General features: G+C 43.3%; 1 protein-coding gene across 1 annotated transcript; it reads left to right on the forward strand.

Annotated features, from left to right (window-relative positions):
• Nucleotides 1-1145: 1145 nt before the first annotated feature.
• On the forward strand, nt 1146-25433 carry LOC127019236 (vitellogenin-2-like). Its single transcript, XM_050901205.1, has 35 exons — nt 1146-1206; nt 1546-1566; nt 1756-1907; nt 4689-4940; nt 5090-5251; nt 5406-5554; nt 5989-6139; nt 6247-6404; nt 6487-6652; nt 7155-7280; nt 8349-8567; nt 8982-9199; nt 9315-9412; nt 9842-9966; nt 10641-10742; nt 11349-11468; nt 11568-11757; nt 12095-12188; nt 12956-13141; nt 13346-13490; nt 14267-14495; nt 14584-14759; nt 15020-15373; nt 15727-15774; nt 15936-16022; nt 17591-17803; nt 17896-18038; nt 19346-19484; nt 20197-20332; nt 21482-21668; nt 22991-23082; nt 23563-23660; nt 23741-23900; nt 25010-25171; nt 25318-25433. Exons 1-35 carry the CDS (start codon nt 1167-1169, stop codon nt 25431-25433), a joined length of 5214 nt encoding a protein of 1737 aa, XP_050757162.1. The 5' UTR covers nt 1146-1166.
• Nucleotides 25434-25623: the final 190 nt, after the last annotated feature.

Below are 25623 nucleotides of genomic sequence, written 5' to 3' on the forward strand. Positions count from 1 at the left end.
GAAAACTAAGCTGTCTTGGATAGGAGCCACTGATCTGTTGATGAGAAACTGAATCCAGTTCCTTCCCACAGTGAGCTGGGCAGCAGCTTTGGTTCCCCACCCACGGAGGAGAAGGTTGGTGGGCAAACGGCGGCCGCGTGGTGCCAATGTGAACCCCTCGGTCCCAGGGCTGCCATAACCCTCCTCGTGCAGGTTCCTGATGGGAGTGGTGGACGTGGCTCCGTCTGCTCCAGCTGAGCCCAGCTCCACACCCCGGCTGCGGGGGACGAGGGGACCCAGGGACCAGGCCAAACCCTGGAGCCAAGAGCAGCCTGAGGGACCTGTGGGGCTGCCTCCAAAGGGACAGGGAAAACGCCTACCGATGGGAGAAGGCGGCTCCACCGTGGGGTGAAGATGCCGCCCCTTGTTGCGTGATGTGAAATGAGTTTGGGTGAACCACACTTTGTAAACCAGGAGGTTTGTGTCTGTAACACCTGTCAGCCTCACCCGTTCCACCTCGCGGGGGCAACCCTCACCGACACCCCTCTACGGCTAATCACACCGGTGAAAGGGGCTGATGCATTAGCCCTGTCAGAGAAGGCAGGTGAGGGAAGCATGAACGTCAGCGGCATATAGCCATGGCCTTTGTGACAATGACAGGAGGTTTGTGTTACTGGGTGAAGTCCCCATCCCCAGAGAGCAGGGCTGTGGGTGACAGCCTGTCCTGCTCGCTGTCGGCACGGTGTCACAGGGGGGCTGCCCAGGGATTTTGCACAATCCTGCTGGGGCACAATCAGTTAGATAAGCTGTGTGCCTTGTGGTCAGGTCAGGATAACCTGGGCAAAGTCAGCACTGACTGCAATAGCACTGAGTGCTTCCAGTGAATAAGGATAATTAGTAGTTTTTCTTACACAATAAATATTTTGACTTTAACTACATTTTAATACTTTTAAGCACTTGTTTCAAAAGGTATTTCCAGTGCATTCAGTTGATAAAGTGAGAAAAAAAGTGCTTGTGATGGTTTTGGCTCAGCAATAACAGCCAGCACCTTGTCCCCAACCCCCTCTCCCTCAAAGGGTTTGAGTGGTTGATAAAAAGTTGATAACTCAACAAAATTCACTGAGCCTGTTAATAATTCTTCTATAAAAGCTGCACATTTTCTGCCACAGTCTTCAGTCGCTTTTAGCATGAAGGGACTCATCCTGGCCCTGGTGCTCGCCCTTGTGGGTAAGTTGAAGCTTTACCAGCACTGCTGAGCCGTGATGGCCACTGCAGTCCTGAGTAAACTGCATCTCCTCGGGGCCTTTCAGGGTTATTTACAGCTTAATTTGCTGAAGTCCTTTTATGACTTTGGCTGTAAACTATTAGATTTCTGTGCCTCAGCTTAGCAGCAGGGGAGAAGCCGAGCAAGCAGCGGGCTTGGTGTCTCAGGGGTGTGGGGTGCACCCTGGGAGCCCATAACTGGTTGTTTGCCAACCATTAGCACACTGAGTAAATGAATAATAAATGAAAGGATCCACAGAGATGGGGGGTTTCTCACGCATCCTTCTCTTTCCTCCTACACAGGGGGCCAGAAGCAGGACCTCGGTAAGTGCGCTCCCACCGCCAGCGAGCGGTTCCCACACTGCCCTCCCCTACGCCTGTGCCTTGCCCACTGCTTGCACCTATTTTTTGGCAGTAGCAGCCTCACCCTTCTTTGCTGGGATGGTTCTTGCGAGTAACATCACAACAGTCATAGCGAAGGAGGTACTTCCGTTGTAATTTTTTTTTCAGTAGAGCCTGTTTTTCATACCGGCAAGACCTACCTGTATGGCTACGAGAGCTTCATCCTGCACGGGCTGCCCAGCAGAGGCCTGGCAATGGCGGGGGTGAGGCTGACCTGCAAGCTGGAGATCAGCCATGCGTCTCACAGCAACCACCTTCTCCAGGTAAATCACCATGGGCGTGGGAACCCACCCACCCACCCGCATCATGCAGCTACAGACGTTCGGTTCATACCTCCAGGCTGGTAAAATAAACGACAAAAAGATGCAGAACTCACATGAAAGCTTAGGGCCCTTCCCAGTGCCAAGATGACCCTGTAAGCCCAATGTCAGACCAAGCAGCTTCGCTCAGGCAGTGATGATTTCCCCAGCGCGGGCAGAGGTGCAGTCATGGGCACTGAGCTTTGCATCCCATACCCCCGAGCTGGGGGAGAGCTGAGGGCACCACTGGAGTGTCTGCAGCTGTAGCCAAACTGCTTTGGGTCACTGGTAGGGACCTACAGACAGCACCACAGGCTTCCTCACAGCCCGCACCTCTGCGGGAGAGAGCCAGAGCTGCTCCAGCTCTGCTGCCATCAGTACCTGAGCCCCCTTGACTAAAGCTGCCTTAGGTTCATCTCCATGTGGAAATATGGCAGGCAGCTACTTTAAAGAGATGTCCTTAAGATAGTTTTACTAAGGCAACACTAAGTTTGAGTATGAAAATCAGAATTCAAGCATGAAATATCCATGTTTTTCAACCTGGTCCATAGCCTGAGAAAAGCTCGACACTGGAATTCAGATATCACATGAGAAAGTCCCACCTGTCTCCATTGTCTTCCTTTAGATATTCTTCACATAGGCATTAATTCAAATGTGAGGAATTCTAATGGTAATGCTTCTGCTTGGCATAATGATGACATCAGATCTGGAAGCGCTGTTACTCATTGAAAAGATTAAACGAAACAGCTTAAAATACTGGCATAGAATGAAAGACCACAGAAAAGGGATCTTCTGTAATCCTGTGCATATATTACTGAAACAGCATGAAGGAATACCTTTAATCAAACTTTACACACTGCTGCAATTGCAGGCTCTGTGTAACCTTGCTAGAACTGCTATAACTTTAGCAATTGCAGACAATAGTCTTGAGTAGGATTTAATTTAAGGAGACCAGTGATGAGTGGTGTTCCTCAGGGGTCGGTATTGGGTCTGGCGCTGTTTGACATCTTTGTCAGTGACATGGACAGTGGGATTGAGTGCACCCTCAGCAAGTTTGCTGATGACACCAAGCTGTGTGGTGCAGTCAACATGCTGGAGGAAGGGATGCCATCCAGAGGGACCTTGACAGGCTTGAGAGGTGGGTCCGTGCGAACCTCATGAAGTTCAACAAGGCCAAGTGCAAGGTCCTACACATGGGTCAGGGCAATCCAAAGCACAAATACAGGCTGAGTGACAAGTGGATTGAGAGCAGCCCCGAGGAGAAGGACTTGGGGGTATTGGTTGACAAGAAGCTCAGTGTGACCCGGCAATGCGCATTTGCAGCCCAGAAAGCCAACCGTATCCTGGGCTGCATCGAAAGCAGCATAACCAGCAGGTCGAGGGAGGTGATTCTTGCCCTTACTCCACTCTCATGAGACCCCACCTGGAGTACTGCGTTCAGCTCTGGGGCCCCCAACGTGAGAAGGACATGGGCCTGTTGGAGCAAGTCCAGAGGAGGGCCACGAAGATGATCAGAGGGCTGGAGCACCTCTCCTATGAAGACAGGCTGAGAGAGTTGGGGTTGTTCAGCCTGGAGAAGAGGAGGCTCCGGGGAGACCTTATAGCAGCCTTCCAGTACTTAAAGGGGGCCTACAAGAAAGCCGGAGAGGGACTTTTTACAAGGGCACGTAGCGATAGGACAAGGGGTAATGGCTTTAAACTGAAAGAGGGTAGATTTAGATTAGATGTAAGGAAGAAGTTCTTCACTATGAGAGTGGTGAGGCACTGGAACAGGTTGCCCAGAGAGGTTGTGGATGCCCCCTCCCTGGAAGTGTTCAAGGCCAGGTTGGATGGGGCTTTGAGCAACCTGGTCTAGTGGAAGGTGTCCCTGCCCACGGCAGGGGGGTTGGAACTAGATGATCTTTAAGGTCCCTTCCAACCCAAACCATTCTATGGTTCTATGATTCTATGATTAATTTGAGAAAACATGACAAGAGGCAAGCCACTCTTGCAGCATTGATTATAAATGCCTAAAATAAAACAGAGCACTAAAATCACACCATTTCCCTCTACGCAGGAACATGTACTTTTATGTACGAGGGTGGGAGGTGCGCATGCATATGTATGTGACTACATACGTATGTGCATGCAGGCTTGTATTTCCCACTAGGTAGCAGTCAAGGACTTGTGTGCAAGCTTTACAGCTTGATAAACTTAAAATGATGACAGTCACTTCCAAAGAAAGAGATGTCAGCTCCTGCTGGGCCATCTCCTGTGCAAGGTCTTGCGGTCATCTCTGCTTCCCTATCAGCTATGCCAAGGCTTTGGCGCTCTGGAATGTGCTGGACCTGGAGCAGCAGCCAAAACAGTCCCCATGTGTTTAGGCAGGCAGCTTGAGCAATGGCTTGGCTGCCTTGCAGACTGAAGGGAGATCTCACCGGACATCTGGGGAAAATGGGCAAGTATCCTTTCCGTACAGATTGCTGGCAGCCAGTGTTTCGCTCACCCAGCAACCTTCACCAGACTTGCTGAAGTTTTGAATGCTGCTTGCACGATCTTATTTTTCTGGCAGAAATCCTTCAGGCAAATTGCGTTTTCAAGGATGTTTCCTAGGCCCAGCACAAGAGTCTGAGGAAGAAAACATTTCCTGTGGTGTTGGACAAGTCGCTTGTGTCCAGCCATGGACTGGAAGTGCCCAGTTTCCCTGTTGTTGCACTGTTTCAAATTGAATGAACAGGATGAATGTTTTCCTAATTTTGTTCACAGATTCGATCACCAAAGCTGGAGGAATACAATGGCTTCTGGCCCACGGACACCTTCACTCCATCTTCAAGGCTCACAGAGACCATCACTGCATGTTTCAGCCAAGCCTTTAAGTTTGAATACACTGAGGGAAGGGTTGGAAGTATTTTTGCCCCTGAGGACTGTCCCATCCTATGCACTAACCTAGTGAGAGGGATTCTGAACATGATCCAGATAACCATCAAAAAGTCACAAAATGTGTATGAACTACAGGAGGTTTGTTTTTTCCATTCTGATTTTACTTTTATTCTCATTTTACTGTTATATAGTAAGTTGTCTGTACATACACTTCCCAGGCAATTTTCTTTGACCTTTTTATTGCTGTTTCAAGTAGAAAGTTCATTCTGTTTAATCAATACTCACAGGCTGGAATTGAAGGCATCTGCCAAACCAGATACGTTATACAGGACGACGGCAAGAATAACCGTGCCACCATTTCCAAAAGCAAGGACTTGACGAACTGCCAGGAGAAAGCGGTGAAGAACATGGGAATGGCGTACATCCGCCTCTGCCCCACCTGCCCCCTGGTACGAGCAGCGTGGAGTCCTGCTGCCACGCTCAGGCATAAGCCACTGCCAAACACTCACGCATCACACTGATGCTAGTAGGGAGTTTGGCTCGTCTGTGCTCAATTAACTACCGCCCCTTCGTATCTGTGAGTGGGTCTCTTTGCACTTCTAGAAAGCCAGAAACATTAAGGGCACAGTGATGTTCACTTACAAGATGAAGTATGATGGCAGTGGGGCCTTGATGACGTCTGCTACGTCCGAGCAGGTGTACCAGATCTCACCCTTCAATGAACCCAACGGGGCAGCAATCATGGAGGCAAGGTAGGCGCCATGCGTGTCCTTAGCGTAGCTATGATTATCATAGCCAGTAGGAGATGCCTAAAACATATTTAGTGTTGATTTGTGTGTTAACAAGAAGCATCTGGCCTGTGAGGTGCGAAGGGCCAAGGCACTGTACATCCCTTGGGATGTCCAGCCAGGTCCCGTGTCCTGCCATTTGGGGGTTTTGCTGGGCCACCTACAACATTTGTCCAACCTCTCAGAGACTTTGGCAAACACTAATGAAAGCTCTCACCAGTCCTATGACATTTCCAGATAATCCTGAGCAATGCACAAACTGAGAAGTGCACGATCCATTTGTGGTCAATGCAAGGGTCCTGCTGGACACCCCTCAGTCTGCTCCAACCGCTGTATGTGTCCTCCACGCACGCAGGGTGGTTAAAGGCTACTGATGCATTTCTTTCTCTCCCTTGAAGACAAGAACTGTCTTTGGTTGACATTAAAAGGACTCGCATCAGTGCACCAAAAACTCAGCTGCAAAACCAGGGGAGTCTTCGTTATCATTTCTCAGGAGAGCTAGTCCAGATGCCAATTCCTCTAATAAGGATTAAAAATCCAGATTTACAGGTATTAGAGGCTTACTTGTCATACTCTTTCATTATTTATAAGGTTAACAGGTCATCACATAATTATTTTAGACACGGATCCTTCCAACTGTCTGTTTTTTCTCACAGTTAACAGAAACACTGCGGCAATTAGTTCAGAATAACGAGGAAGGAGCCACTAAAGAAGCCTCAGCCAAGTTCTTACAAATGGTCCAGCTTTTTCGTATAGTGACCCTTGATCAAATTGAGTCTTTGTGGGTGCAGTTTGCCAATGACCTTCCCTACAGGTAACTGTATTGCCTCCAGCCAGGATTTCCAATCAGAGGCATACTGGGCAATGGGAATAATGAATCCTCCTCTCCCTGGCAGGCACTGGTTCCTGAGTGCCATCTGTGCTGCTGGAGCTACTGACACATTCAGATTCCTGAAGCAAAAAATTCATGATGAGAAGCTGAACATCTGGGAAGCAGCTGCGACTCTCCCTCTCGCCTTCCATTTCGTTACACCCAACAAGCAAACCCTAGAAGTCGCCTCAGTGAGTACAGATCATTCTTCCTTCTATTTCCCTCTGACTCCTTTTTAAAGGTGAATTCACAGGATTATAAGTGAAAGATGGAACATATTTCCTTCTCAATTTGTAAAATGCAAGGTATTAACAAAAATAGGGAATGCTTTAGAAAATGTTTCCAAACACTTGTTGCCAATTTTTTTTAATGGCTTTGATATTTGATGTTAAAACCCACAAATCCTAAGAAAATTGTTATTGGTTTCTTTTTGCCAAAATAAAAATTTTTTTAAAAATAGACAAACTCAAGAAAATAATATCATGTAAACAAAATCTAAAGTACATACAGTATAACTGGAGAGAGTCTATTTACTTTTATTGTAGCTGAATGACTAGCATTTGATTTAACTTCTGAAAATATTCAGGAAAAATCCAAAGCAATTTTATCTATTTATTTCTCAAATGTAATTTTCACTAAATACCAGCTCTAATCACTAGAAACATTAAAGACTGCTACTTCTTTGTTCTGCAGACTTTTCTGACCTGTCCCCAAATCCAGAAAGCACCAATGCATCGAATAATTGTTTACCTGGGATACGGTAGCATGGTAAATAAATACTGTGCTCAGACTTCACTTTGTCCAAATGAACTTCTTCAGGTAGGTGACTCTCATTTCTTATTCATGAGGGGTGAAGAAATTTTTAAAATACCTCTAATTTAGCTCTCACAATGCTGGCAATTAGGTAACTTGCTGTTTACGTGCCTTACTCTTAGCTGTGATTGCCTGTAAAATTGCAAAGACAGAATGAAAAACTGAGCTGATGCCTTTGAAAAATCTGGTCCTACCAGTTCAGAATTTCAAATGTAAGTGGTAGAAGCCCATGGGGATAATGGATCCTGTAAACAACCCGAAACTGAGTTTAGGTATGACAAATTTAGGATTAAAGCAAAATAATTATGATTCTTCTCTCTACTTTTACATTAGGTAGAGTGTACTTAAAAAATCTATTAAAAAGGCACTGAAGTGTGAATATAAGCAAAGCTCTAGATATGTTATAGGTTAGGGCTTCCAAAGAGGCCCTGCTACATAATTGCATATCACTGTCAGAAATATTCAGGACATTGTCCTCGGACTGTGCAGCTCTGGCTCCTTACTCAGAAGGACCACAGCACTGAGATGGCCTGCTGGTGTTTGAAATGTGTTTAAATCTTCCAAAAAAGAGTGCAGCAAAGCCAAGCCACCAGAAGGGTAATTTGTCTTCTCAGAACAGCAAAACTGTTCAAGTAAACTTGCTATCGCTATAGGAAGTGAAAAATATGCAAGTGTAATCCTGCAGCTGCGCAGACTCTGGGGGCTGCAGGCTGGCAGCGCTGGTGGAGGTGCCCCAGGGAACGACTGAACCCGGCGTCAGCTCGGGGCTGCTCTTGAACTTGCAACAGACTCTCTGGTGCAGGCATCCACCTAGGATTACTTCCTATGCTCAGGCTCAGGCACAATTTAAAATCAGCTTCAACACTGTGTAAGGAGAAAACCAAGTTTGCTTGTGTGTTCCACGACTGGCATCCTGATAATGATGGTCAGATTTTTCCTGGGAGAAAAAATCTGAACAGCTTTATTCTGGGCTTTGCACCAGTAGTTGTTTTGCTTGCCATGGCAATGCATATTTTTATGCATTATTACAAGATCGTTACCTGATAAGATTAACACAGTCTGCTCTGTTTTCAGCCTCTCCATGACCTTGCTACTGAAGCCACCAGCAAAGGTGATGCCAAAGACATGGCCTTGGCCCTGAAAGCCATTGGCAATGCAGGGGAGCCGGCCAGTATCAAACGCATCCTGAAGTTTTTGCCAACATTCTCCCTGGCTGCAGCTTCATTACCAAACAGAATTCATGCGGATGCCGTGTTGGCCTTGAGGAAAATTGCCAGAAAAGACACTGCAAAAGTAACTGAAATTATTATTTAAACAAATGTCTTAGAGGGTATGATTTGGGTTGACTTAGTGACTCAGGAATAATAAAGCCATCAGGTAATGTTAGCAACTCTGGGCAGCTTTCTCAGTTAGTGGTCTTCCTCTTGCCCACACTGCAAATTCCTGACATCACCCTGTCCTTGCTGATATCCTGGGAAAGAGGTTGCTTTAGTTGCTGTAACACTGGGCCCATTACTAATGGCTGTTTCTTCCAGCCCTGTTCACTGTGCACCCAGCAATATCTTCATTTTCAGTGACAGGTCCCATGCTCAGGTCTCTGTTTAGGGTTTTGTTCTCCATTCACTGCAGATCACACATGCACGGTTTAGGAACCACTTCTCACTGAGAAGTTATGAGGTACTTACAGATTGTATCTTCCTACTCTAGGTAAGGGAGATCTCTCTCCAGGTCTTTATGGATAACACACTTGCTCCTAACGTCCGAATGGTGGCTTGTGTCGTCCTCTTCGAAACTAAGCCTGCTCTTCCAACTGTAACAGCTATGGCCAGCTCGCTGCTGACGGAGCCCAGCTTACAAGTAGCCAGTTTCACATACTCACACATGAAGGCTTTGGCAGTAGGCAGGATCCCACAGCTCTATCATCTGTAAGTAGAGGAAGAAGTACATTTTTAGTAGCAAATGGTGATTTTTTTCTTGCTGTTTTCTAAGACTTTGGTCAAGTTGACTATCTTCATATGATTTTAATTCTTTATTACTCAGATCTGCTGCTTGCAACATTGCCATTAAACTACTGAGCCCCAGACTTGACAGGCTGAGCTATCGTTACAGCAAGGTCATTCATGTCGGCGATTATTCCTGTGAGTACTAGGTGCTGCGTTCACTGCTTCAGCTTATGTAGCCAAATGCCTCTATTGTGTTCTGTGATTTTCATCCAAAATCCAATCACGGGCTCTGAGTTTAGTGCGCTCTTGAAATATAGAAAAAGCACAAGAGCCTCCTAACATGCAAAATCCCCTGCGGGGGGATTTTGCTACTCTCTGGGTATCTGCTGGGGAAAGTGGTTCCTGCACGTGGATTTAGGCCTCCTTCTTCAGTCACTGTGGTTGTGTTGACTTTGCCCTAGAACAAAGTTCTCCTCTTGAGGTTGTAAACTTGAGGACCTGTGGGACTGAATTCTGGCAGAACCCCTTCTGATCTACTACAGCACGTACCTGAGGTGGCTTACATGCACCAGACACCTCAGAGACCCTAAACAAAACCTCTGCTGCTTTTTATTCCTGTGATAGCTGAATATCAGGCTGGTGCCATTTGGAGGGTCTATCTAATGAACAGTCCCAGCACCATGTTTCCATCCGATATAATCACAAAAGTAAGAGGATATTATGCAAATACTGCAACGGATATTATTGAGGTAAGTATTTCCTTAAAACAGCCAGCTAGATGCAAGCCAGCTACAGATAGTATTACTTGTTAAGCCATTTGGACTGTGATGTAGTGTTTAACTCCATCTCTGGCTGTGAGGGCAGATGTGGAAGAGAAAATTTAGATAATGATTATGATTTTACTTAGGCTTCTTCCTTTATTTGGGCTTCTTGACACATACATTCAGCAATGAACACATTCAGTATAGCCATGAAAATCTAGGAGAGCAGAGGAAAGCTTACGCAGCAGAACATTCATCTGCTTACCTAAAGTCACATGGTATCTAGGGTATTTTGCATAAGTACAGGGAAATAGTATCTGAAATTAAATTTCAGCCAGCAGTGCAGCCAGGGCAGCATGAAGCTCCATGTAACAGCGTGCAGGCATTTACTCGGCTTCTTGGGCAAGCTTTGCAGCCTGGGCTGAGCTCTGCGCTGCCCTAAAATTATCCCTGCTGACTAATTCAAAGCTGGCTCAGCATGTCCTCAGCATCTGCATCCATAGCCTGCAGTCATCGGCCAGGTAGACATAGCCTTCCTTATAAGTGCAATGGCTTCACGAAGTATGTATTTAGAGCGGCCTCAGTAAGTGTAATATTAGGTACAAAGGTTTTCCTGGGCTGTCTTGTACTTGGGCTGCGACGCCTGACTCTGTTTCCTACAGGTAGCTCTCCGGTCACAAAGCCTAACCAAGCTTATCAGGAAGCAGAATATTCCCTTTGCGGAGTATGATACATACAAGACACTGAAGGAGCTCGGGAAAACGGTATGCCTCTATGCAGCCTTCTAATCTGTTTGCAATACACAGTTCCCACCAGCGCCGGGGTTGCATCACCCACCCAGCCACCGAGCTGTCCCTTTGATGTTTCAGTGAGAAAGGGGTCAGTCGTCCCGTTTGCTCATAGAAAGATGAACTTACATTGTACTTACGCTGTCAACAGATGCCACCTGTTCACTCAACATGCATCAGCCCTTAATGTACAGTACAAAAGATGATGATGATGATGGTAGCCAAAGTTCATGTGTTTTAAAGTGTATGTTAAAACACAGTAAGTGGTTGCCTTTCTCTTTTAAAATGATTATTGAATAAGATTTTTGTTCATGAGTCCTCGGGTGTCACCCACTACTTACAGCAGCAGCAATTACCAAGTCCTTACCTCATCCTTACGTGGGGAAACTCCCACTGAAGTCAGTTATGCAACATAAGAAAGGCCACATTGCTTCAGACCTGTAAGATGTCTATTAGTTTTTTGGCTAAGGAACCATGGTTAGCATCCTTCAGATGGGATCTACTCTTTGCTAATACGTTACTGTATTTTAAGTGACATTATCTGCTTCTTCCCTTTCTCCCCATCTCTCCTTAACACCACAGCTTCTGGGATGGAAAGAACTGCCTCCCGAAGACCCTCTGGTGTCCGCTTACGTCAAAGTATGGGGCCAAGAGATCGCCTTCGTTGACGTTGATAAAGATGCCATTCAGCAGACCATGATGGTACTGACAAGGCTGTTGTCTTTTTTGTCTGCGATGCTGAATAATTTCCCTTCCCTGTCTCTTCTTACCTACTTACCTAACCTATTTCTCTGTTTTCAGAGTCTAACTGGATCATCAAATTGGCAGCCAGTGGTGAAAAAAGTGGTGGAAGAGGTCCAGCGAGGCATTTCAGGCCGATGGACCCTGCCGGCAATGGTGGGCGAGCTGCGGCACATTGTCCCCACGGTGGTTGGCATGCCGCTGGAGCTCAGTCTGTGCGGCGCCACGCTGGCCCGGGCTGCAGCCGACGGTGAGCTTGGGATGCCAAACTGAGCAGTTTCCCCACAATAATTGTGGGTCCAATCCCTCTGCTGAAATTAAATTCCTCTATAATCTTGAAAAATACTCTGGTAATGTGGAAACATTATTGTTCAGCTACCTCCAAAGGGTTTGAGAAGTAATTAGCATGTTTCTCCTGGGACATATTTGTGTAACTCTGGTTTGGAGTAGCAATCTTTAAATAATCACGTAAAGTATTTCAAAATGTAAAAGCACTGCCCATGTGTTAACTACCATGCTTATTGAAAACATTGTATCTTCAGCATTTATTGTTTCTCTGTTCATATAATTCCTGTCTGTCTTTGCAGTGAATATACAGATATCACCACCATTGTCTGACAATTTTAGACCTTCACAGTTGTTGGAAACCAACATGGATATACGTGCTGACATCAAGCCAAAGTAAAAATAACATATATTTTCACATACACACACAATCATTTATATTTATATTTGAAATAGATATGTGATTGCATGTTGTTATATAGGGGTCTTGCTTGTCCCAGATTTGGGACGGCTGTGCTAGTCCAGAGCAGTGAAGTTGTGAGAAAGCAACACAATCATCTGATGCTTTACGACCCTGCAAACGTAGCAATATGTGCACTGTATCCCACAGGATGCTGTGCTGGTCTGCCATTGCTACAAATGCTTACATTTGTACCTGTTCAGTGACTAAAGATACTAAGCTGTGAAGATGTATTTGCTTACGTATGAACAGGTTTTTACAAGTTCATCATAGGATCGCATCACCACCTGGCACAAGCTGGGGGGATTTCAGGGGGAAACGGAAATGCTTCTGGATCCACAAAACCAAAAGCAAAAGCAACACTACTAATAACGATAATAGTAATAATTATAATAGTGATAATAATAATAAACTAGGCACAATCTGAAGCTAGCAGATTCTGGCGTTAGCTTGTCCTTAAGCAATGTATCAGTGACAATTCAGTGAGAGGGTCCATGTTAGCTTTGTTCATCAGATAAATCCCTTCACCTTTCAAAAAAGCACTTCAGCTTTTTTTTTATCCTGTTACGATACATCTCTTCATCCATCAGTAGTGGTTCTTACAATAAACAGAACAGCGTGAAAATGTAATTTTGCATTTCAAAAAGTTAAATACGTGCATATTAATCTGTAATTATACATGTTTTTATTTCCACTCTTTCAGGGCATATTTTCATATGATTGCAATGATGGGAATTAATACACAATACTTTCAGAGTGGTCTTGAGTTTCATGCAGAGTTCAGTGCCAACACTACAATGAAATTTGATGCCAGGATAAATATGAAAGAGAAAAATTTGAAGATTGAAACCCCTCCCTGCCGCCAGGAGGTTGAGCTCGCAGCTGTGAGGTACAGAAAAACTTGTTGCCTTTTGCTTGTTATATGTTACTGATTGTGAGCTCCCTGTTACAAAATCATGAACATACAACTCCTTGTTAGGCTCTGCTGTACCTTGACAGCCACATAAACCTTACTATTGTCTTTTTTGCACCAGCAAAGACAGGTAAGCAAAATCAGAAGATGTTACGTGTGTGCCATTTATCACCTCCACAGGAGTGAAGTTTATGCTATTTCAAGGAACATGGCAGAAGTAGATTCCGAAAAGAAATCCCAGCTTCTCCCCGAAGGAGAAGTACCAAGTATCTCTGACCAGCCATTACAGCCATCAGAAAGGTCTTCAAGACCTGGCAGCTGGAAGGTAAGGAGGCCTCTCACCATCTGTATTGCAGACAGGTAGAGAACAGACAGCTCCTCAGAGGGGCTGAGCACCCCCAACACAGCAGCTGGCTAACCTGATCACAAACACAGAACCTGTGAGATTCAACAGGTGCCTGACATATCCCAAACCAAGCCTAACATAAGTCCCAATGGCTTCAAGACATGATCATTCACAGTCTGCTCACTCCTATCATCTCATGCAGGTAGGGTTGCTTTGACAGCATGTCTTCCTATTTCTTTACAGTCATGGGGAGGGTGTGTGAAATTCATACCCTTTGTACAATATCCCTTTTTTCCCAAGCCAGAGCAAAGTGGAAAAGATGGCTCTTGGGCAGCATATACATTTTTCTTACCAAATCCTGAGGTAATCCCTGCAGTGGATTGCAGAAGCCCATTCTCTTATGTGCTCTTCAGCTTCTGAGGCTGGTGTGGGAAGGCTAGGTTGACTTGCAACAGGAGGGCTAGTAGCCCAAAACTGATGCAGAGAAATAGCCCCTCCAAAGAGTCCTGCAGGTTCTCACTGGGACGTGTGTTTGTGAAATGCTGCCTGGGAAAGGCTGGGCAGGTGAGCTGTCCTCCTCCACGGAGCACTTTGGAGCACTGCTTCCAGTGCCTGGATCTCTGATTTTAAGCAGTGCTTCCTTACTTAGGCAGGACTGTCATCATTCTTGTCATTAATAGGAGGAAAGATTTTAGGAGCTGTGACAATTTCTTTGTGGAAAATATCTTTATTTGCCATATTTTTGTTTAATGCAGCAAAGCAATATTCCTAGTGTGATATCCAAAGGATACCAGCAAGGTTCAGAAGAGGCACATAACCACAGTGTAGGAGGAAGATTTTACGTACACATCTTCTGCAGAAAATTTGAGAGTTTGGGATGTTCTGCTTGTCTCAACCTGAAGTCACGAAATTCTGCTTTCTTAAGAAATACCTATGTGCACAAATTAGTTGGACAACTTGAAGCCAGAATAGTTTTGAAGCCAGGTACAGTCATGACAACAAGCTTTTCTGTCAATCTCTGTAAATGCTGCTCAAGCAGCACAACCCTGGAATGTAAGTATCTTGACTTTAGTTCATACAGATGCTGATATTGACAAAATACAGCTGGAGATTCAGGCAGGATCCAAAGCAGCTTCCAAAATAACTGATGTAGCAAGCTCAGGGCCTAAGGAAGAAGATGAGACATCTCTGTACGAGGACATTCAAGCTAAACTGAAGAAGATTCTAGGCATCGAAAATGTGTTCAAGGTAAGACACTTTGAGCATCGGAGAGGGAAATATTTTCCTATAAATGAAACCAAGGGTTTCCAGTGTGGAAAACCAGCATGGGAAAGCAAGGATTTTGGCTGGGAGGAATGGGTCTAGGTGAGTTCTGGTGCAGCTTCTACAGTGTGTGGGGCCAGGAGCTTGTATTTCCTTGAAAGCCTGTGGTGAGCAGCTTGTCTAACACCCAGAGAAATGTTACAGAACAAGCTATAAATTCATAACGCTTTGAACTGTTTTTGGAGGTCACAAATAAAACACGGCACCGTAAGAAACGGATTCACAGAAAAGACAAGAGTGCAGTTACAGACCTCTGGGCAGAGCCCAGGGCAACCCCCCTCTCCAGTTCATCCTCTTCCTCCACTGCTTCCTCTGCTGATGGTAAAGAGCGTGGAAATGAACACAAGAAAGATGAAATAAGGCAATCTGGGAAGAAGCATGGCAGCAGCAGCAAGAGCAGCAGCAGCAGGAGCGGCAGTGGCAGGAGAAGCAGCAGCAGCAGTGTCAGCTCTGCTAGCAGTAAAATCTGCAGCAGCAACAGAGAAGACCACCCTGGAGACAGGCACTGCAGCGGGGACAGTGAATATTCCAACCAACAGGTAATTCACCCAAGTTTACATTTCTTGTAGTGAACGTTTTTGTACATCAGGAAATTGTGCCCATAGAGCATGGACCAAAGAAAGAAAACAGACTGTTGAGGGTGGCTGTTTGCTGCAGGATGGACGAGGTAACCACCTAGCAGAGCTTCTTCCCCTTTTTAACCTCTCTGGTTCTCTGAAGCATTTTAGTTCAGAAGTTGCACATTTCAGACGATTTCAGTTTAAAATGTTTAAAAAATTTAATTTTGTTTTACCTTTTTTTCCATACCCAATACTGAACTTTTTAATGCATTTGTCAAAAGTTAGTTCTTTGTCTTCTCTTAGATCTTCTTACATGCTATCTATTTTCACAGGCAAATCTACCCGTCTACCAGTTTTGGTTCAAGCCAGCAGATGAACAGGTACATTTACTGCTTATACTGTGAGCAGGGACTACAAATGCTCTCGCTAGATTTGCTGCAATTAGAGCTTAGTTCTCTGAGAATAAAAATATGAGAAATTAATTCTGCAACAACTTCCAATAGTAAACAACTTGCTTCAAGGTGATTCTCTGTTTTTGCAGGACCCAGGAAGGGAAGTCCTCAACAGCAGCATCAGCTCCTCCTCTTCTTCAGCTAGTGATGAAGGCATCTCTAGAGCCACGTCTCAGGTGAGTGTCTTAACCTACAAGAAATAAAAACATTTACTTCGGATTTCCAGTTATTGTATGTTTATAACAGAATAGGAAAAATATGGTGATTTAGCATTAGATAATATATATAGAAAGAAAATGAATTGTTTCCTGTTTTAGAAAGGTGAGCACATTGGATAGCCATTGAATGTTTTTTAATATTCACTCAATACAGGCTACATTTTTAAATGAAACTGGAATGTATTGCTGTATATGTTGAAATTTGTGTTACTCGGTAAATAATTCACTACAAAAATGAGAACACTTTAGAAGTGCTGACCTGCTTGATCAGAAACTGGCTTCAGGTATATTTTTTATTGCATAGCTCTCTGTAAAAGTTCAGGACTTGACTGTGCCACTCTTTTGTTCATTAGGTCTTCACTGCCAAGTACTTCTGTTCATGTCAGCAGGACCATACAAGGCCTTTGAAAAGACCTTGATTTTGCAGTAATGCTCCAACTTTGAGAGCAATCCAGGTGTTTATTCAGGAATGACTGCAATGTACACAGCCAATGGTCCTTCTGCAAGAACTGTTTTAAGAACTGATGGAATCTGGAGCAGATTTCGTCACAGGAAAATCTCACACATTTCAGACAATGACCTACATGCCTACAAAATAGCAAATCCTACTTTGCTGAGGCACCCCCTCTGCACCAGCAGCTCCCAGCTGTTAGTGCAAGTAGCTCGCTGAAAAAAGGCAACCAGATCTACCTTCTCCCCCACCCATTTCCGTGTAACTGGATTCACCTCTCTTGTCTGTCTTTTCACCACATTACTACTTCCCTGAACTCTTCGCAGTCTTCCCCAATGCTCTCACCACATACACCTTCTTCCTCAGCCACAGCCTTGCTCTTCCCTCATTTCCCCCTAAGCCCTCGCCAGCTCTGTCTCACCTAATCCTTCTGTGGGTCTCTGTCACTCGGGCCTGGCAGCACAGGGAGGACCCGCTGCCCCACAGCCCACCCCACCGGCAGCTCTCCCCTGGCCAGGCAGGGACTCCTGCCCCACAGCTCAGGTAGGGCAGTCACAGCCAGAGCGGATGCTGCTGCCGGGCACAAGGCTCCGGCTTTGAACAGGGCCACGTGCTGCTCCTCGTGCAAGCACCGCACGTTGGACTGCACTGAACAGATCCCTCTGTCAACACAGTTATCACGGTTTTAAACAGGTGGTTAGACGAATTTTATCAAAAATACTATTAGCTAAACTACAGGTTGGTAAGAGAGCAGTGGTGAGCTGGGCTCCTTATACAGTAGGGTCCGACTCCATGCTTCCTTTTGTACACTGAAATTACTTTACAAAAAGATTCCCAACAACACTACTGTTTTACTTACATAGGTCGCGACAGCTCTCCCTTGAAAGACTGTGGGAAAATACATACGAACTGAATAGATTGAGCGATGATCTATGATGCTGTCCCATACTTCACATAAAAAGACTTTTTGAATGAAACTTTTCCATTACAAATATTTTTTATCTGTAGTTTTAATACACTAATTTTAATGCTTTGTTTATGTCTTTGGTCTCTATTTCCTCTCTACTGACTTAAGCCTAAATTCTTGGGAGACACCAAGCCACCAATACTGGCTGCGGTCCTTCGTGCCATCCACAGAAACAAGCAGCTGACAGGATTACAGCTTGTACTGTACACTGATACACAACCCACGAGATCGAGGATACAGATGTTTGTTTCAAGCATCACAGGATCAAGTAGATGGAAACTCTGTGCTGATGCTTCAGTAATAAATTCCCATAAAGTATCGGTAAGTTTAAAATAATGATCGGCTCAAATGTAAATGAAATATAATGATCTTACTATATTTTATACAAAAATATATATATTCCCCTCTACTAGGGTTCTCTTAAATGGGGTGAAGATTGCCAGGACTACCAGATTGCTGCTGAGATTGCAACAGGGCAATTTGCTGCTTATCCAGCTATGCAGATGAAGCTGGAGTGGCCAAAAGTACCTTCAATAGTCCGAACAACTGCAAGATGGTGAGATTTTACTTTAGTTTTTGAAAAATTCACCCATGTCAATGCTCCAGATAATTACAGATTCAGTTCTGCAATTTCTGAGCTGGAAAAATTCCCCTTAATCAGTATGATATTATAAAATCAGATTACATATGTCTGTTTTTTCTGTGTATTCATTCCCTCAAAGCATAGTGCATTTTAGTTTGCAGGAAAAACACTTGAAACAAAGGGGATGATGGGATTCACCTAATCTATTGTAGACTTTTAATTTAAAGTGCCTGAATTAGGAAATTGGTCTCCTGATGCTTCCTAATTGATAGAGGCTCAGAGCAGGAGCCTAACCTTGGTTCTCCGAAGGAGCCTGTCTCTTACTGACTGTACAGGGAGAGTAATTTCCTAACGTAGGTACCTTACCTCCGGCATCTGAAGGCGGCCATACAAATACTTCCCATAAGGCTTATTGCACACTAAATAGCAAACGTTGTGTGATGCTTAGTGTAAGAAAACTGCAGCTGCTGGATTCAGTTCACATATGTGTCTATCCATATACATATAGCATCTATCGTATTCATTCATTCATTGTATTCATACATGCATTTGCCCACAATAACATATAGATCCATATCAAAGCCTAACCTTTTTTCATAGTGCTACCAAAATACAGACACATACAACAACTCAGTTCTCTAAATATGCATGCAACACAAGCTTTCACACTAAAGGCATACAGGTGATTTGGTTAACAAATGTCTACTAAGATGATATTTTTTTGTATTAGACTGAATTACCTGAAGTGCTGTTATCTGCCCTTATTAGAGGGGATGCAACCATCCAATTGACTATCCCGGAGCAAAGCCACAGAACTCAGCTTTTTTCTGCTCTTAGACTATGCCTTTTTTTTAAAGGAATATTTTCTGTATTTCCCTACTTGAGTCCCAAGCCTGTAAGGGAACCCAACTCATTGACAGTGCTAAAAATTACCACTGCAGGACTGACACATTAATATGAGGTCATCTATTTTTTAACATGTTAGTATTTTAGTTTTTATGTAATCGGTGCCTATTTTTAACTCTGAATGTGTTTAAAACAAGTTGGCTATACTTTTCTTCTCGTGTCATTCTGCCATCCAGTCTCTTGAAGACTGTTTCACCCATTAACAGTTGAAACCTGCCTGCCCCTCCTCCCATACACAACATCATGTATTACCAAATCCTGATACAAAAGACGTCTAACACAGAATGCATATTGCTTTATGGGGGTATTTTATTCTGAACAAATGATAACCAATTTTTTCAAAGACAGATCATTTTAATCACTTCCTTTTCCAGGTTCTACTCATTTCTTCCAGGAGCTGCATATGTGCTTGGGTATTCCCAAAGGCAACAGCATGGTCCCTCTCACCAGGCAACCTTGGTTATGGCTCTGACATCTCCAAGAACCTGCGATGTGGTCCTCAAGCTACCTGAGGTAACTATTTCCACTATCTTTTATCCTGGGGCATTCAATACTTATGAAACCGAAGGTTAATAGCTTTTTTAACCCATTGATTTTTTTAAAATTTTTTAAACTATAAAGAAGGTCCCACCACAAGGACATTATATTCACGCAATTGGTTCCGTTATAAAATATCTTACAACACATTTCTCTTTCTCATGTAGCATGCAAACACATGAAATAAGAAGCAGGTTACAAAACAACCTTCATGATTGATAGCACATTAACAATAACTTATTAAAAAGACCACTCCTTCCCAAATCTTCAGGAAGACGATAGGTTTTCCTGTGTGTTGGAAAAGATAATAAAACCAGGCTGTAGAGAAGCATGACGGCCAAATAGCAGCCCTCCACATATAGGCAAGGAGAGGGTGTGCATCTCAGGTAAGCAAACTGTTCGGACTGTGAGCAAATGTGATGCGCAACTCCCCAAAAAGCTGCAGATTGATGAATATCAAACTTAATTTATAGCACTGCTATTCTGTAAGTTGCAGATGTGTCAAACTGTAGAGCTATTTCGTGCTATAGACAGAGGACTTGATTTCTTTCTAGCTCTGACCTAAATCTAGATTCTAATTTAGAGTTCAGTCGGTACAGTCCTCTTTGAACATTATAGGAAAATGCTATCTCATCTCTACACTGTATTTTGCATTTACATTCATGTTTTTTTTCTGACTGATTTTCAGCTCACAATTTACGATAGAGCCATGAAGCTTCCCCTGCCATTCCCTTCAAGTCCAGGTACACCGATTTCAACATTACCATCCCCTGACCGGAATGTCTTTTCCCAAGCAACACTTTCAATCATTGAAAACCTTAAAGGTCAGCAATTAACTATCTTCACAAGCATTGATGGACTTTGCAGATTTTGTAAATGTGGTTTATACTTTTGACATAACTTGAAATTATTTTACATTCACCTTAAAAATCAGTTGGACTTCAGATAGAAATAAACCCATCTGTATGAAAATCTGTGAGGCTGCAAAGAGGTAGAGAAAAGGAAACTTATATTACTAAGATTAAATATTCCATTCCATGCCAAATAGTGATTCCAAATGCATCCATTCCCAAATGCATCCATTTCAGCTTCACTGCAGAGATTGCTTGTGAAGAAAAAAACATTACAAAATTTATGAGAGGGACATCTAAGTGACCTCAGATTTGAGGTGCTCTGCTTGATTAGTGCTGTTATGTAGAAGCTAAAACAGCTTCAAAAATATACCCATTAATTTCACCTCCTGCACTTGATTTTGAAGGGATTATTGTTTCATTAATGCTGTATTAAGAGCTAATCACATTATACTTACTCAGGGTAAATTTTAAATGGAAAAGCTTTATGTAATCCTGGGATAAGGAGTCACATTTTGCTTGAAATCAGTGGGCTAATATCATACCTATGCATATTTCTTTGGTAAACACCAAAACTAGTCTGTATTAATTTAAATCGCTGTAAAATAATTTCTAATCAGAGCTGGTAGGATTTCCAACAAAACACCATTACAGTGGAAAAGGGACAAGTTTACTCTAGTGTGGCTTTTTTTCCTCCCCATCTTCTAACTACTTCTAATCCTGGTTATGACTCGATAAAGGTAGCAGCATTTTCGTGAACTTCCTCTAGTGTTAATGATATATGAATTGTTAACAACATTTAAGAAATTCTTTTGACTACAACAAAGTTACAAAAGCCAAAAGGCCACAAACAGAGAGTTGCACCAGCACCAGCTATGAGCAGAATTTATCTCACATGACGATTGAATCATGAGTGGGATGCGCTGCTGTCTGGGGACTGGCAAAGTTTTGCTGCTGTATTACTACAAATCCAATATTTCATCTGAAGGAATCATTTTGCTTTTATGTGGGAATAGGTAAAACCAGAAAATGGTCTTTTTTTTTTTAAATTACAAATCTCAAATAGAATAACTGTCTTATATAAAGTATAAAAGGCTTGCTTTTGGCTGATTTTTTTTTCAGCTCATTGTTCAGTTTTCCAAAATACGATCACAACCTTCAATGGAGTTGAATTTAACTATTCAATGCCTGCAAATTGCTACCATGTCTTGGTGCAGGACTGTAGTCCAGAACTGAAATTCCTGGTGATGATGAAAAGACTTGAAGAGTCTGCTGACCTTACAGCAATAAATGTCAGACTCGCCAGCCAGTAAGTAATTGCAAACTTAATGACAAATAGATGTCAAGCTGAATATGCTATAAATGTGAAGACCAGATTGTTAGGGCAGATTGGTGCTAGCATAAGACTCATGCAAAAATTACTGATGTCAGTGGAAAGATTTCTAGGAGTGTCACTGGGATTTGGGACTTTATATTTCAAAAGTGAAATAGATCTGAGGTTCACAGTAACCTAAAGTCTTTACTACCCAAAATTCTTCATTAATTTGTTAGCATTTAACCATCTCATTTCAGTTCTTAGTAATTACGTAGACACATAAACTATAAATCCAAAAGGGACTATTGTAATCATTCAGCCTGGCCTCCTATGCCAAGCTAATAATTAGAACTAATTAGCACCCACAATCTTCTCAGCAGAGATGCTGAGAAGTGGACATAGCTAAAAAGGGAATTACTTATCCCAGATTAGAGGCACTCCCTTAGGTCATCCCTTAGTTGGTGCACAATGTTCTAATCTATTTGAAATTGACTTAAGACACACTTTGTTTCATCTTGGAGCAATCAATCACCTCTGCCATCACAGGTTCTTCTGTAAAAGTATAGTCTGATACTCTAAGTTGTATGGGATTACGCATACCAAAATCATTGTAGGGAGTATTCTTCAAAGCTCATAAATAGGCTTTGATCTGCAAGGTTTCATTACAAGTAATTATTTACTTCTGAAAATTGTGTGCCTAACTGTGCCATAATGTTCGAGAAACAGAGAACTACTATTCCCTGCACCTGTTTTGTGGAAGAACAGAAGGATGCTTGTTTTATAGACTGTATCTTTTGTGATAAAGACATTCCTCGTCACTCTATCATTCCCGATCATTTCATACAACTGTTTCATACAACTGTATGGATGTGCTTTTGATGTGCTTGAGCTTCATATTTCTTCATTAGAGCAAACACTGCTCTGAAGAAAATACTACAATACACAGACTATTCAGGCTGTAAGAGAACCGCCGCAGGGAATCCAATCTTCCTTTGAAATGTAAAGCACCTTCAATTTATGGGAACATAATAGCAACTATATTGTTCCACAGCAAGGGTCCCTGTAGCCTGGTGTCTTCCTGCCTGAACTGTGGCTACAAGCAGACACTCAGAGATGAGTAAAGCCACGGAAAGGTGTATTGTGAGCACTCCTCCTGGCACGCTTTCCTGGGCTCTCTCAATCTTCCTCCCAAAGGGTAGCAGGTGATTCATGCCAGAATATGAGCATCCTGCAGTGTTGGTTCTACCAGGACTAGAAATTGTGAGTGGAGTAGGGCGAAAGAAGCATTTGTTTATACTCATTTCCTTTACTTAAAGTGAGGTTGACATGTGTGTTTCCAATGGACTCATCCAGTTGAAGATTAATGGTGTTCAAGTCCCAACAGATGTTCCATACACATCTAATTCTGGTAAGAGACTCATCTTTATATTTCGTTCAATCTTTTCTGATCTTTTGAATAAGGAGAGGACGTGATCCTGCAAACCCCTCTCAAGATAAAGATTGCCCTAATTTAAGAAACAATTAGGTGATTTTAACATACCTTCATGCTAGCTTTCATAGGGGGTGGCAAGAAAGATGAGCAAAGAAAGAGATGCTGATCCTGTGTATCTTTGCACAAATCAAATAATGTAGGGCTGCGGTACCTTGTGCTGATCACAGAGACCCACAGAACAAGCATCTAGATGTTCCCTGGCCATGGCCACCCTCATCACAGGGCTTCGGCTTGTTCCAGGGCAGGGAGCAGTACGGTCTTTCTCATTTCCCCCATCTCTTTCAAGATACATTAGAGCCTGCATTAAGTCCCCAGGAATTTAACAAGTGGTTCAGGTTGGACCCTAAAACAGTAACTTCCTTTTAAAAGAAATCCCTTTTTGCTTTTTTGTTGCAGATGCAAGCATGCTGATCAGCAGTGAAAAGGAAGGCCTGTCACTAAAAGCCCCAGATTATGGCATAGATAAACTATATTATGATGGGCATAGACTTGAGGTATTTTTTTAAATTATTTTCAGTGGTTCTATTTTTAGAAGAAAAACATTTAAGTGCATCTTTTCTTTATTTCCACAAAGATTCAGGTTGCTTTCTGGATGGCTGGAAAAACATGTGGTATTTGTGGAAAATATGACGCTGAGAAGGAAAGGGAATATCAAATGCCCAGTGGATATTTAGCTAAAGATGCAGTGAGTTTTGGTCAGTCCTGGATCATCTCAGAAGACCCCTGTGCTGGAGGTACTAAGATTCTAACATATATTAATGTCACTGCCTTTAACTAATTAATTAGCCACATGAATAGATTATTTATGTTAATTGTACCACAATCATCTTATTTTTCACTATTTTTGTGATTAGTGGCCATAGACTAAAAAAACCCCTGTTTTTCCTAAGTTTGGTAGTTCACTGCAAGTTCTGGTTTTGTTGTGTTTTTATATCAACTTCTTATGCACTATGTAGTTACCTGAAGTTTGGGTGTTCCAGATAAAATTATAAACTTAAAACTCCCTAAGATGATAAGTTAGTATGAAAAGTAGGTAGTTTGACTGTTGACAAAAGACATTTTATGTCATCCTTAATAGTTTCATTCTTTATTTCCATTCTGTTATTTCCAGACTTTTAGTTTCCCAGAAAAAAAATTAAAATCTAGCCCTGGCTATCAAACTAGAGGGCATTTGAGGTGAGAAATACCTGTTTTAATTTCCTCAGACTGAAGATGAACTTAATCTGAAACCTTCAGCCTGGGAATGATTGTTCTTACTATCCAGGTCCTATATAAAAACAACAACATGAACATATTGATAACATTAGGGTGCACCACACTTCGTGTGGAATCCAACCCTCTGGGCATGTGGTGGCATTTTTGGAATATGTTCTTAGGTCAAGCTCCCCTGGGGGGACTGTCCGGGAAAGCCTGGATCACAGAGGCTTAAGGACTAAGCTACTCAGCCATGGCAAGGCAGGTGTGATGCTGGGCACAGCGCGGAAGCGGATATATGGATGTCTAGGAGCCATTACTGCCCCTAAATGAAGTGCTCTCATAGTTTGGGTAAAGTTGAGTGTCAGCTGACCAAGGTTTTCACATGTATCTCTGGATTTGGACACTTGCATCCTACCTAGATCCTATTTGGCAAGCCTCTGTCCTTGGGACTGTGCCCCACATGCCTGATTTTCTCACAGCCTAAGCCACTGACAGAAAATCGACTCACTTCAATCAGATTAGTTTCACGTAGCTTGCGCCAGTTGGCTCATCCATTGGTCTTAGTTGTTGCTAATTCTACAAATTAAGTCCAAAAAGTTATTTATATAAATTCTGTAGGTGCTTTAAGAGAATTCATGTTTTATAGCTTGTAAGCTGCAGCGCAAATTTGTCAAAATTGAGAAGGCAGTTGCATTTGAGAAGAAGGCAGCAAAGTGCTTCTCCATGGAGCCAGTTCTACGCTGCGTAGAAGGCTGTTCAGCAACCAGGACTGTCCCCGTCTCCGTGGGCTTCCACTGTGTACCAGTTGGTGAGTCTGCAGAACGGGTACTTGTGCACAACACAACCAGTATGTCCAGCTGTGATTCTGTGAAAAACCGTGAGGTTGACTGTACTAACACACGATGTATAAAAAACCCCTCACATGACCTCTTTTTCCTCTTTTCTCATTTACAGACTCGTCTCTCAACCTGGAAGGACAGACTAGGCTAGACCAGAAATCCGAGGATGTCGTGAGCATGGTTTCTGCCCATACGGCGTGTTCCTGTCAACAACAGCCGTGCCGCGCGTGACGCCCCGCTTCACAGGACCCACTCGTTTCTGGGTGCCGGTGTCAGCCCGGACGGCCTGTGACCCTGCGGACACGGCTGGTTTGGACAGTGAGGATCGCCTGTCCCCTTCAGGCGATCCTTTTTGTCTAATTATTTTGAGATCTTGAAAATAATTCTGGACACCCTTCGCCAGGTTTGATCTTTTAATAAA

This window comes from Gymnogyps californianus, chromosome 8 (genome assembly GCF_018139145.2).
Source record: "Gymnogyps californianus isolate 813 chromosome 8, ASM1813914v2, whole genome shotgun sequence".
NCBI lineage: Eukaryota > Metazoa > Chordata > Aves > Accipitriformes > Cathartidae > Gymnogyps > Gymnogyps californianus.